General features: G+C 37.0%; 1 protein-coding gene across 1 annotated transcript; it reads right to left on the bottom strand.

Moving 5' to 3' along the window:
- Window positions 1-6,301: 6,301 nt before the first annotated feature.
- LOC107470756 (uncharacterized) lies at window positions 6,302-12,693 on the bottom strand. Its single transcript, XM_016090162.3, has 12 exons — window positions 12,462-12,693; window positions 11,940-12,067; window positions 11,650-11,712; window positions 11,391-11,512; window positions 10,531-10,646; window positions 9,626-10,427; window positions 8,689-9,420; window positions 7,996-8,217; window positions 7,819-7,914; window positions 7,496-7,690; window positions 7,171-7,284; window positions 6,302-6,869 (listed from the first exon to the last, which is right to left on the bottom strand). Exons 1-12 carry the CDS (start codon window positions 12,554-12,556, stop codon window positions 6,609-6,611), a joined length of 2,946 nt encoding a protein of 981 aa, XP_015945648.1. The 5' UTR covers window positions 12,557-12,693; the 3' UTR covers window positions 6,302-6,608.
- Window positions 12,694-13,577: the final 884 nt, after the last annotated feature.

Raw genomic sequence — 13,577 nt, 5'->3', positions numbered from 1 at the left:
GTATTTTGGCTTATGGTGGTCTCTCTTTTCTTTCTCATGCGTCAAAGATGTAATCACATAGATTGCTACTTCATTTTTTTTTTCTTTCACTTCTGGCTGCTCAAAAATGTCTCCTTGGATTCATGATATGTTTTAGTAATCTCAGGGTAAATTCTAAAATTCTCTCTTGTAAGTTTCAGACAATAGTTTCTCATTTCAACTTCCAACTTCGACACACAACTCTCTCTTGGTATCCTCCTGATTCAACAGGCTTCAATACTCTTAGTAGCTCCTTATCACCATTTTTGCGCTCCCTAAGTCCTCAACTTTACGATCTCTATTTCGGCATTAGGCATATAAACCTCTTCTTAATTCCCTTTTTTTTACCAAACTTTGATATCTTTGGCGGCTCCTTATTGTCTCGTTACGCGTCTCGTATCTCATCGTTACCATGTTGTAAACTGGCAATGGATTTAGTCCGACACTTTCAACCACACTCTCATTCTCCAACTTAGAACCTTAACTCATCTAACGTTTCCTCCTTTGGAATTAACGTCCAAGAATCCCTTATAAACTTCTTGCTTAGGGTGTCTACTACAGCCTCACGATGTTGCATCAGCACGCATCTTAAGTCCTCGAATAATTCATCGTAGTCATTCCCCAAATGGTTCATTAGGTTTAAGTGATACAAGCATTGGCATAAAGATCAATCATCTTTCTATGGCTCGGAAGCTTCCATCGTATCCTGGTATTTCATTCACACGGTGCACCATGTTGCATCTATTTTGTCACGAGCGATACGATCGGCAAGGATGAAGGCTCTAAATTCCCTAGTAATGTCGCTGGTTCATTTTCATATTCAAAAGTCTTGCTCTAAAGAATTGACACTCTAATAGTTGCATCTAAGAGTTATGCGCGACGTAAAATCCAGTACGAGTTATATTTCAAAGAAATGTTATGTTCAAAGAGATGAACGAGTAACACAAACGGTGTTCACAAGAAATCAAAAGAAAGTCTTGTAACAGTTAGCCAAAGTTGTATAGAACTAATGGGATGCACAAGAAGAGAAGCCTAGTTGCATCTCAGGGGAGAAGTTCGAATCAAAGCTTGAATAAAAAGAATAAGACATGTCGAATTAAATATATTCTAGTTGGCTTTAAAGGAATGCGATTTTCTACAAGAGAGCAACTCCACGTACCGCAGGTCTCCAGGATTCAAGGATTACGTGATTATGTTAGGACGAGTTCAGGCTTATTCCCAAAAGAGACCAGCTTTATACGAGTAAGGAATAAAATCAGAAGAACGATGAGTTGGGCTTGTACAGGAAAATATTCAAGATAAAGATTTCAATGTAAACTATAAGAGAAAAGTTAGATTAAGTCATGAAGATTAGTTGGCGCGCTCTCACAAAGAAACACTTAGTTGGACGATTCTCTCTTCTAGTACTCCCTTTCAACTCGGTCCTGAGTTCTACTGATTATAATGATGTCTTCACTTGTAGTGCAATCAACACTGATCCGGCTTTCGGCACTAAGTCTATCGCAAACTCACATTCTTTCTAAGGTGGAAATTCTAGTACATCTTCAAGAATGGTCTTGAAAACTCTCTCGTATAGGAATTTGGTCTCACCTTTACTTGTCTCTTGATCAATTAGCAACTAAAGGTTGAATCCGCTCTATTCCTCTTTCTCGAAATCTTGACGTCACTAGGTTTCAAACGGTAACTCCGCATGGCTCTTGACAGTTCCAATTCCTTAGGTATACTCCACCCTGCTTCCGCTGCGTCATTCTGGTTCTTATCCTTCAAGAATCTAGCTACTCCTCTAAGTTAACTAAATATCGCTCCATCTCAATAATTAATAGTCTTTGACTAATCATCGACTTGGACTTCACGATTATCAATGTTTGTCATGCATTACGAATGAATATCACCTATTAATGATATGCAAGAAATTTAGAAATTCAACTGCTAGTTCATAATTACCTCGAGTCTGAAAATCAGATTCGGTTGCATCCCGGCCTTTCCTGTGTGGACAATCTTGAGTTATATGCCCTGACTTCTCGCACTTGTAGCATACACCTAACCCGGCTCTGCATGGTCTGTTCGGATAGTACTTCTTGCATCTTGGGCATCTTAAGTCTTCTGGTTGAGTACTAGTTTGCCCTTCTGAATTTAGATCCGGACGGTTGTCATTCCTTCAGTGTTCTGGCATTGAGAGCGTGAAGTAACAAAACGACCCCTCTTGAAATTTTGGCTCCTAGGTGTAATCTTTGTCTTCTTTTCCTTTTTCTTTGTAAAATACTCCCGACGATTATTCCTTGCCACCACGGTTCTTCTTGAGCTTTCTCCTGTTGTTTGACCTATGTTAGTTAACTCTAGATAACTCGTTATCTCCACTGGTACCACTGCACTTGGGGCATTATTCCTGCCTTCACGTTCATTTTCACCACCATTGCCAATTCTAGCTTGTGGTCCCATTCTATCCATCGCTCGACTGGTCGCAGCAGCAACAGCACCAATGGCAGCAGCAGCACTCGTCATCGCGGTCACAAAATCGGTCAAACTGTCTACCGGTATAGTTATCTCGTTACCTCTCCATCCTCAACCTCGATTACGCCTACGACCGCGCCCACGAGACGCCATTTGGTTTCTGTTCACACCAAACAAGTGATATCAAGGTGATTAGTCTCAATATCGCAAGTCTAGTGTTTCAAAGTCCCAAGTGCATGCACATGAACATTCATGCCACATATATCAGTTAGATATCCTAATCAGCATACATAGACACTCAGAGTATGGCCAGAAGCATAATCAGTCCGTCCTCAGGCTCTACAACAACGAACTGCTCTGATATCATAATGTAATACCCTACCTCATAGAGCTTTACACCTAGAATGTAAAACAGAGGTGGCGAGGCGCTACGACCTCTAAAATAAAATATATACGAATAATAGCAGAAAGAATATAATAAACTAGGAGCCTTGAAAAATGGGTAAAACAAAATCGCGAAATAAAAGGCGCAACGCTCCTGAGATAGAATAACTTGCGTGTGAAGAAACCTCAAGATCATAGATATGAGTAAGCAAAATAGTGAATAGAGAGCCAAGAATATAGTATAACTAGCTCCGGACTCAGTCTGCGAAGCCAAGACTGGCCAGAGAATATTTACATACATATACAAGTATCCCAAAATGCCTAAAATACAGAAATAAAACCTTAACTCTCCTTTAACCTCTATGAGGGACAAAATAAACAAGTTTTTTGGAGAGAATGCTAAGTACATATATACATAAACTAATAACCAAAAGAACCCATGGACTACTCCGCTTCAGGAATCCAGACGCCTAGCGAGGAGCCTCTCGACCTGCATCTGAAAACAACAACACAGTATGGGGTGAGAACCGGAGGTTCTCAGCATGGTAAAGGTGCCATGCATATAATATATAAGGCCCTAAGAATGCCAGAGGCGATCCTAGAACTTCAATACACAGTTATAAAACTTAAACTCTAAATAGAAGCCATAAAAGGAGTAGGTGACCTGAAGTATCCTAAACTTACTTACTTTAAACCTAACATTATCACCAAACCGATCCACCCTTCCTCGCTCCTCCATCATCAATGATTTAGAAGAGACAACAACCAAACAATTTCACACACATGTAGGAAACAGATAGTGCAAGTAGCAAATATAACAGGTATCATGATATATATTCAGTTAGGCAATCCCAAGTAATGCATAGCAAACAAAATAAACAAATGCACATGATGTATGTCTGTCCTATGGCTCATGAGACTCATCTGTCGGTTATCCATCCAACCCGACAAGTTCGAAAACCTTAGATTGTCCCTCGTTGCGCATCCCCATGAGTCTATGCATAGATTTCACATTCATTCATCATTTGTATAATCATTCATTCATTTATATATCACTCAACGGAGGATATCCATTCCCAGAAATTTATACGTTCCCGGTCACCCTAACATCGTAGGGTCAACAGAGTATCGAGTTTCAACCTGGAACATGTGGTGGCAAGCCAGGGTTCTGTTACCCAGAAAAACTTGTATCTTAGATAATCATTCCATACTCATTCATTAACATTTCATAATCATTCATTACTTACTCATCATGACATTGTACTTTTATACATAACTTGTAACTCAGAGCAAGTGGGGCGAAACCACAACCCTTGCATCTACCCGGGGAGCCTCTATACTAACCAACCTGGAGCAAGTGGAGCGAAACCACAAACCTTGCATTTATCCAGGAGGTATGTTCTCATATGCCCAGGAGGAACAAAGGAGGGGATCCTAACCTCCCACCATCTCGTTAGGGGCGATTTTATAATACCAGGAGGAACAGAGAAGGGGATCCTCACCTTCCACCATCTCCTGGGTTGCACTTTCGAGAAAGAGTGCTCAGGTACAATATTTATTCCTTTCATTAGCCAGTTTCATAATTTAAAAGATATATATAAATATATATTTATGCCACCTATCTTCTCATACCTAAATCATCACCTTTTCAACTTTACTTCACCTGCAACCTTAATTTTCTAACTCCAACTTATCACTAAGCTTACTAATAAGATCTATGGTTAACAGGACAAAAATAGAGGTTTAGAGGTTTGAAACCATGTTTGCATCATAAAAACACAGGTGCTGGAAAACAGGGTGTGTGCGCACACGCAAAAGTGTGCGTGCGCACAATTTGTGAAAAACAGAACGTGTGTGTGCGCACAGGTGCGTGCGTGTGCACACCAACCAGGAATTACTTGGTATGTGTGCGCCTCACCTATGCGAGCGCCACCAGCAGAAAGCATACCCTGGTGCGTACGTGCGCACAAGGGCGTGCGTACGCACACTCTCTGAAAAGACCAAGCGTTTGTGCGCACAAAGGCGTGCGTACGCACAGGTAAAGTTTTTTGCTACTGCTGGCTGAGTGCGCACAACAGTGTGCATGGGCACACACCAGAAATCCTGATTCTGCTGCATCTTTAAAATTTTCAGTTTTAGCACCAGATTTTCGGCATCCATAACTTCCTCTACAGAATTCAGTTTTCTACAAAATTTATATCGTTCTCAAGCTTATAAAGCCTTCTTTAATTTGAAACAAATCTCATTTTCGTTAAAAAATTTGAGGAGCAAGTTATGAGCTACCAAAATTCATCAAAAATTAAGTCTTACCAAAATATGCCAAACCTCCATTTTTACCAAAATCTCATTTTCAAACAAAACAATTCCCATGCCATTAATCATCAAAGATGCACTTTTCAACACAATATATCCTTCATTAACACACCAACCACCATCACAATTATGCTTCATACCCATCAATAAAACTCATACATTTTCCAAAATTCATCATTCAAAACTATAAGTAACAACTTTCAAATTCACTTACTTATAACCTCAAATCATGCAACAACAATCCATCTATTATCACCAACCAACCAACAAGCATCAAACCAAACATGTTCATCAACAAGATACTAAACATCAATATACACCTGCATTCCAACTTATCCTATGGTTCTCTAGCCTAAGTTTTCACACGACATTATATATTATACACGCAAAACTTAAACCATACATTGGCCGATCACCACGTTTTGCCCAAGACAACCACTCAAGCTATATAGACGACCCCCACAACTCAGAAAAACACCAAGGCCTTAGCACCAATCCTCCACCAAGCCTCCAAATGTCCATAATGCCAAGTTCCAATTACAACACACCACCTAATAAAATATGCAACACATATATATATCCAACTCAATATCTATTACCCAAATTCAGAATTTAGATAAGACTATGGCTTTCTCACCTTACCCGAACTTTGCATAAGTAAGAGTGAACATGTTCCTCAAACTAATTCGAACCTAAACACCGAAATTTAACAATTTTTCAATACCTTTGTTCATAGATTTTGAAACTGAAAGTGAAGAAATTGAGGAAGAGAACGTGGTTTCCTTACCTCACAAGGTTCCGGGCTTTGTAGAGCTCGACAACGCGATCCCGTGGCCGCAAACAGATCGTCATTCGGAGCTCTGGATCAAAAGTTATTGAGAAATGAAATTTGAGTGAGGGTTTGAAACCCTTTCTTCCCCTCCTTGAATTTCAACGTGCTCCGGTTGGATCCGCAGGCCCGTGTTCGGCCCAATCTTAGACCGAATTCTTTGAAATTGGTGTCAAAATTCTCATTTTGATGAACTCTATCCTAATTTAATATAAAATTCGCATTTTTAATTTCCTTTATTAAAATTTAATTTATTGACTAATTATTCGCTAATTTTACAGGATTTACAATTTTTCTTCAACTTGGTTGTAATAGCCAATGAGGAAAAAATAATTTATCAACTCAAGCCTGCCACCATAATTCTTTCACAATGCACAGGTCTCGAAAGTCTATGTTTCTCTGTCACTCATCGATTTACATCATTTAAATTACTATCCTCCATTAACCCTGAAACAATGCATCATAGTGGAATGTTACATTACTCTGCCAATTCAAGCTACAAGTTTTCAGCAGACCTACAAAGCTCAAGTTATAACTAACATTTGAAAACTGGAGAATAAACCTACTTCAACCTCAAAATTAAAGAAATTCTATGGCCAAAATGGAGGGTAGATCATCTCCATTTATCTTGCAGATCTTTCCTCTCAGACAGTACCCACGTAACAAATATCGCAGCTACTAGAGCGACAATTGTTAGAAGCAGTAGAGCATAACTGAAATCTTCAGTTAGTGAATCATAAGTCCTTGAAGGAGCAATCTGGGTGAAAAATAGATCTACTCCATATGCAAAGACGAGTGATGTAGACTCCAGCTTGGCCGGTACTGTTACTATGCCTCGGAGACCTTCCACTTTAAGCGCATGTGTAATGTAGGACTGCAAAGATTCGAGCAGGCACAGGAAAGAATTTCATATCAAGTCCAACTTCAAAGGGTATTTATATTTAATTTACTATGATAAAAGAAGTGGGTATACTTGCAGACAAGTTATCAATATTTAACATCACATAATGGTGAGAATTTGTGCTTCAGAAGCACAATTTTGCAATGTCCACAAGTTTTTAATGTCATATCAAACATATAGCAAATTTCTACATTTTAAAGAGAAGGAATGACAAATTGACAAGTTTAACTTTTGGCCTAGATCTAAAATGAGGAAATTAATCAAACAAATATACCTGGGAAATGATTGGCAATGAATCAGTGAGAGGAATAATTCCATCTTCTTTTTCAGCTTGTGAAGGATTAACTGTGCGCCGGGGATCCAAAAAGCGTTTATCAAGGGCCAAAACCTACAAAAGAAAAACATTCCCAGTTGACAATCATAATGCAGAATAACGATTAGATTTCATTGAATTTTTCTTCCTTTTCTTCTTATTTGATAAAAGAATATCATCAGAAAAAAGAGGAAAAACAACTGGGGCAAATAAGCATACTATTCCTTTTGCTCAAGATCTCAAATAACAGAAAAATGAGTAACTCGGCAGGGCAAACAATTCAAACCTGATCACCAATTGTTCCAATAAGAAGCTGCTTAGAGGTTATACCCTTGGCAGTTGAAGTCACTTCAATTGCTTTCACAGAATGGGTAAAAAAGTATGATTGTGATTTTGCTATTACTTCTGGTCGAGAATAAGAAGATACAGGTGATGTAAGATTATGCTTCCCAAGAACAAACCTCCAAACATCTTTGTTATCCTGTGAATCATATTCAAGCATACCAAATAAGAACGAACATAAGACGATTTACCCAAAATTAAAAGTAAACATAGACCAAAAGATAGTGAGCAAGGGTTGTCAAAAGAAAATAAAGTTGACTGACATACCGCTCGAGACTGATCATAGATCTCAACAACTGACATCTCATATCTGTGTGCTCTAAGATTAAAATAGTGGTAGACAACCCAGTTTTCACTGAATACCTATACAATCAATACTCATGTAAGACAAAAACAAATCCATATCTAGCCCCAATTAAATGAGCATGTATTTTAAAAACTTACACCATGAACAGGACCCTGGCATCCATGATGAGTCATGCGATGCAGTATACGACCGGTTACGGTATCAAGGATATAGATGACCAGCCATGCCTCCTCTGGGATTACTGTACCAATTTCCCCTGCGGCCTTTGGTGCTGCATTCGCGACAAAAAGTAGATTCTTTGATATATACTTATACATGACGTCATAGTCAGTCATAACTTTTGCTTGAGTATGAACAACCTAGACGAAACAAGAGGGGAGAAAAAAAAGTTTAGAAAGTAATGCAACAAAGCAACAATTAAGAGTAAGAGTCAACCAATGAAAAGGTCACTAATAATGTATGCATGCTTGAGAAAAACCCTTACTATTCATATTATTTGCGATCAGTTCTATATATGAAAGATTAGTATGAGTATACAGTGATGAGACTTGTACGAGTTCAAAATAACTAAAAGCATATGATTTGGCCATGTTAGGGGGGGAAATGTTAAGATTTGCCTGCATTCCTTTAAGTGATTCTGGATGATCAAAAAGTTCATTTGTGAAATAATAAAATCCACCTTAAGATAAAGGCAAACTTTCAAGTGGGTAACATATCCCTGAGATGAAATCAGGTAACACTTAACAGAATGAAATTAAGAACAACTACGTTGTTATTTTCAAAAGAAAGATAAGTTCTTTAGTAAGAAACTAATTGGCAAAGGCACATACCTCATTTGATTTTCTTGTCATAGTTGCAATAATCTTTTCTGATTCAGATGGGAATACAACTGACCATAAGTCCCTGAAGTCGAAGCAATATTCATCCACTGCTTCCTGAATACAGTTACTCTTCAGGGCATGACCTCTTATAACACCATTATCAGCATCAACTGAGTACCAGTACACATTTGAAAATTCGTGCTTCAGAATATCAATAGCTTCAGGAGTTCTTGGGTACAAATATGCATGCTGCTTATCATCTATAATTAGATGCAGACGCTGTTCAGTTGAATCAGTATAAGGAAGTGGAATGACTTGAGCAGCAGTATGAGCTGGACTCAAAGACTTGAGTTCCATCCCTGTGTAAGCATCAATAAAAGAAAGAACAGCTGGGGTGGACAAACTTGGTCCACATTGCCCAACAACGAGGACAGATGGATTCTCATCCAATGCATGATGATGTGGAACTTGCCACTGATAGATGTGAAGACCAACTGGATTTTCACATGCTTCTGACTTGCGTAAACTAGGAAGTAGAATAGACCAAACTACACGTCCATCTCCAGTGTGCAAAGCAAACACTTTGCCCGCCCTTGTAAGTACTATAAGCAACTTCCGGAAACCATTATGATCACGAGTCATTTTGCTTTTCTCAGAACTCCTCAACCTCAGTGCCTGAATAGCTGCCAAATCATCAGGACTGGCAATCATTAGAGTTCCTTTGAGCTTCAACATATGTCCCTTTCAATAAAAAGCCATTGCACAAAAAGTCAGAAGTGATTATGATATTGACATTGACATAAAACTCCTAACCCTTGATCATAAAGATAGCAGAATAGAATGTGCATTTGGTTACAGTAAAAGAAATGCTTATGATTTCCTCTAACATTGTTTTAATGAAAAACTAACCAGTTTGATGTCTTAATTGAACATATCAAGTGTATACCTTAAGCCATTCAAAAAGGTTCTGTTCAACTTTTGCCACAGACACACCTTCCTTTTGCACAGGTAGTTCTGATGTTGTTACATCTACAACTGATGCAAGACCGTCCTCTCTACTCCAAACAATTTCTCCTTGTTGTACTAATAAGAGCGAATGGTCCTCCATTACCATCAATGCTCTAAACCCATGGGATCTATCTGTCCTTACATAATTGTTCACAAAAATCTTATCAATTTTCCCTCTTTGATGATCTATTACTATGCTCTCCTTAAGCAAATCATGATTCCAATCATTAACATTCTTTACAGAGAGGTGGATTTTATTGTCTCCATAATGAACAAATGCAAAAGCATGTTCATCCTCTGAAATTGACAAAGAATCACTAACAGCTGCTCCATTATTAACTTTGTCCACCAGCACCAGCTCACCTTGATTTGTCACTTTAATTAAAAGAACATAGGAATTGGTATTTAATGCAAACATTCCTGGAAGCCTTGATGGTAGTATTACTGGCTGACCAGCTAAATCTTTGGTGAGGTCTGAAATATGCTTCTGGTTGTAGCTAATCTCTCCATTCTTGAGGTGTACTATTACTATCTTTGATCTCATTTCATCCAATACTACAAACATATCACCCGAGACACATAATAATTCCCCAAAAGTACCAAAAGGAAGTGCTGCATGGTTGTTCTCTAACAACTCTCCATTCTTAGCATTTAATCCATACACACTAATCTTTGACGAATCAGCAAAACCAGCCACATAGATCACATCAGAAGATTGAATAATATGGCTAACCTCAATGCTGCAAACATTATAAAGATAATAACATTAATGAACCTGTCATGCTATCTCATGCTTAGAAAGAAAATTGATTGGTGATTGGATTCCAGTGCTGCCATACATACCTTTCACCAGCAAAATCTTTCTTCCAGAGAACTTCACCATCTACACCTGAAACGGCATTGAGGCTCCCTTTACCATAAACAAGGATCAAATCATCCTTGTCAGCTTTCAGATTTTTCTGCAAAATAAAAAATCTGCATTTAGTTGCAGTGAATAAAAAATTCAAGTGATTTTCAAACTCAACTGCTACTAAAATTAGTTTTAAAAGCAGGCGAAGGGAAGGCCAGTCCAAGTTCATGACAGTGACCAGAAATACGGAATGATGCAAATAAGGTCTTTCACTTGAAACTGCAACACATATGGGAAATGAAGATTTTGTGGGCCACATATCACTTAAAGATCTTTTTTATTGAACTCGAGTGGAAGTTACCACCATTGATTGCTCAGTGTTTTTAATAAAAAACTTAAGTACAAATCAACAACAAAGGGGTTTTCTCATAAACCCTAAGTATCTTGCTTTTCCAGTTTTGAGGGGTTACAAAGCTCTAGAAGTCCTAGTGAAATAAAGAATAAATTTTCATCATGGTCGCTAATTGATGGTTATCAGTGCATTATTCATTTTTCAACCACCACTCAGTTTTTTATTGTCAATTTTAAACTTTAAAGTGAAGCCATTTGTTTCATAACACAATGACGTCAATGGCAATTATGTGCTACAAGTGAAAGAGATTAAAGATGTATAAGTTCTTTTCACTGATCTGTAGGATGCTTTAACCTTTATCAAATGATACCATTTTCTTTTAACCTTCTGAATTCATTAATAAGATAGACAAAAAAAATCATATTTCATACATGTGCAACAACAAAAATATGGTATGTATGGCCTAGCCAGGATGGGGCAAGTGGGAAAGTATTCACTTACTGGGATGTGTAATATTGACTTTGATGCCTTCGAGCCCGGAAGGGAAGACTCCCAAACCATCTGTCCATCAGGAAGGTTCCATGCTCTCAATATACTGCCATCCGAAGAAAGAGTAATGACATCTGAAACATTTATACTAACACTTGTGAGATTGATCACCAATTTAGGCTTAGACTATTATAAAGCACTATCAAAACTAGATAGCATTAAGTTATTTAATATAAGAATTAAATACCAAACAATCAGGGTTTAAGCATACATTTTCCCAGGGCAATGTCAAGTCCATCAATAACATCATTTGTCCCAAGAACGTGCCTCCAAACTGCATGCAACAAAACAGAGCTGAGCATTTCACGGACTTGGTGATTCCTAATATTTATAAATAAGAAGAAAATAATAACTCTGGATTCAAAACAAGTCGAAAGTTACTAGTTCAATATTGGTCAATGTATCTTAATTCGTTTCTTCATCGACAACTTTAAAATCATCTAAATAGAAATTAATTGAATTCAGCAAGATTACACGAGCAGTTAAACAAATCAAACTCACAAATCTCTCCATGACGAAGGTCGAGCGAAGCTACAACATTCTCTTCAGTAGACACCAAAACACGCTTTCGCCCAGTCTTCTGAGTGTGGAACACAGCATGCTTTACTTTCCCAATGTATTTTTGGTGCCTGCAATTAGTAGCTAACCAAATTCAGCAAACAACTTACACTCAAAACTGATAAAAGTCAAACCAAGCGTTAGAATCAGAGTCTTCAATCTACAAACACAATCGAGGTTGTGCAATCAGATGACAGCTGATCAACAAATCAGCTCAACTTCAGATTAATCAACAATTAATCAAACAACACAACAAGTTCCAAATTATGAATAATCAATAATATCGACTCTTAAGTGGATTAAGTGTAAGATCGAGGTCTGAGTGCGATAATTACGAAGCTAACAAGAACGAATTGATTAAAGTGAATCGAATGAAATCGCGAGATGAGGTAAGTTGGAATGCAAGGATGAATTAGGTTTGACCAGAAGAGTGTAGAAAATAGGAGTGTGATTTGGGAAACTGACCAATCCATGAGGCCAACTTGATCTTCGTAGAGCGAATAAGTCAGATTGGTGAAAGAAAGGAAGAGAAGAACAATGAGAAAAACCCTAATCGCCATGGCGAAGATGGCGATTACAACCACACGGATCTGAGTGAGCTCAAAGAATGATACTATCAAAAGTGATTCGCTATTTTATTTTTAGTTTTCGTTTTCTTCGCAGCCTAACAACAAGCGTCGTTCGTTGTAGATACAGCTTCCGGCTTTCACTAAAACGCAGTGTTTTGCATCAAACTTAAGATAGGACGATGTTACAGTACAGTTACACCGTCAAATTTTTTAAATTTAATTTCCACTATCATCTACTTAGATGTTTTTGAAAATTAATTAAGATGTAAAATAAAATTTAAAAATTGGATAATGATCATAATATAGATTTAAATATAAAATAAATATAAAAATATTAATTACTTAATAATTTTTTTAATTTAATTAATTGCTATTATTATCAATTCTTTTCATTGCTTTCGTTTTTTTTTTTCTTTACAGAATTTAAAATAATGTTAAAATTAAAAATTACAGACAAAATAAAATTTCAGAGATTTGGATTTTTTTTTCTATTATAAAATAAAAAAAAATATTTTTCAAAAAAAATTATTGAAACTTAAATTTTTTGAAATCAAATTTTTTTTAGTATCTAGGACAAGTTTACTGTATCCCGACAAACCTCAGTATTTTAATAAGGTTTGCCGCACCCACGGCGAACTTGCTTAAGTGTAAAAATTGGTGAAAAACCACCTCATTTTTCATATTTCACGTTCACCTTTTCATTTTTTTCATTCTCAGTTTCTCTTGTCTTGTGAAGTTTATTTTTTTAGACATTGATAAAGTTTTTTATCTTTTCAATTCATCATTTTAGATAATTATATTCTTCTATTATTTTTATGTTTAATTTGTTGTTGTTTATTATTTTAACATGTTTCGTTAGTTAGATTAAGTTATTAGTTAAATGTTAATTAGTTTGATAATTAAATGATACATTTAGTTTACATGACCATGTATGTGTTGTTAGTTTAGAATGTGTAAAACAATCATGTGGTTATGAAATAGATACTAGTCAAGAAAAAAATGTATTTTGATT

Source organism: Arachis duranensis, chromosome 10 (genome assembly GCF_000817695.3).
Source record: "Arachis duranensis cultivar V14167 chromosome 10, aradu.V14167.gnm2.J7QH, whole genome shotgun sequence".
NCBI classification, from domain to species: Eukaryota; Viridiplantae; Streptophyta; class Magnoliopsida; order Fabales; family Fabaceae; genus Arachis; species Arachis duranensis.
The sequence above is the reverse complement of the archived record's forward strand: the minus strand, read 5'-3'. Positions and strand labels throughout refer to the sequence as shown.

Excerpts from the sequence above, each read along its gene's own strand:
- LOC107470756 (XM_016090162.3), bottom strand. The coding sequence starts at position 12,556 with ATGGCGATTAGGGTTTTTCTCATTGTTCTTCTCTTCCTTTCTTTCACC. Across the intron at positions 11,713-11,939 it reads CCTTCGTCATGGAGAGATTT|TTTGGAGGCACGTTCTTGGG; the intron begins GTGAGTTTGATT and ends TGTTGCATGCAG. Across the intron at positions 7,285-7,495 it reads TTGGAACAATTGGTGATCAG|GTTTTGGCCCTTGATAAACG; the intron begins GTTTGAATTGTT and ends TTTCTTTTGTAG.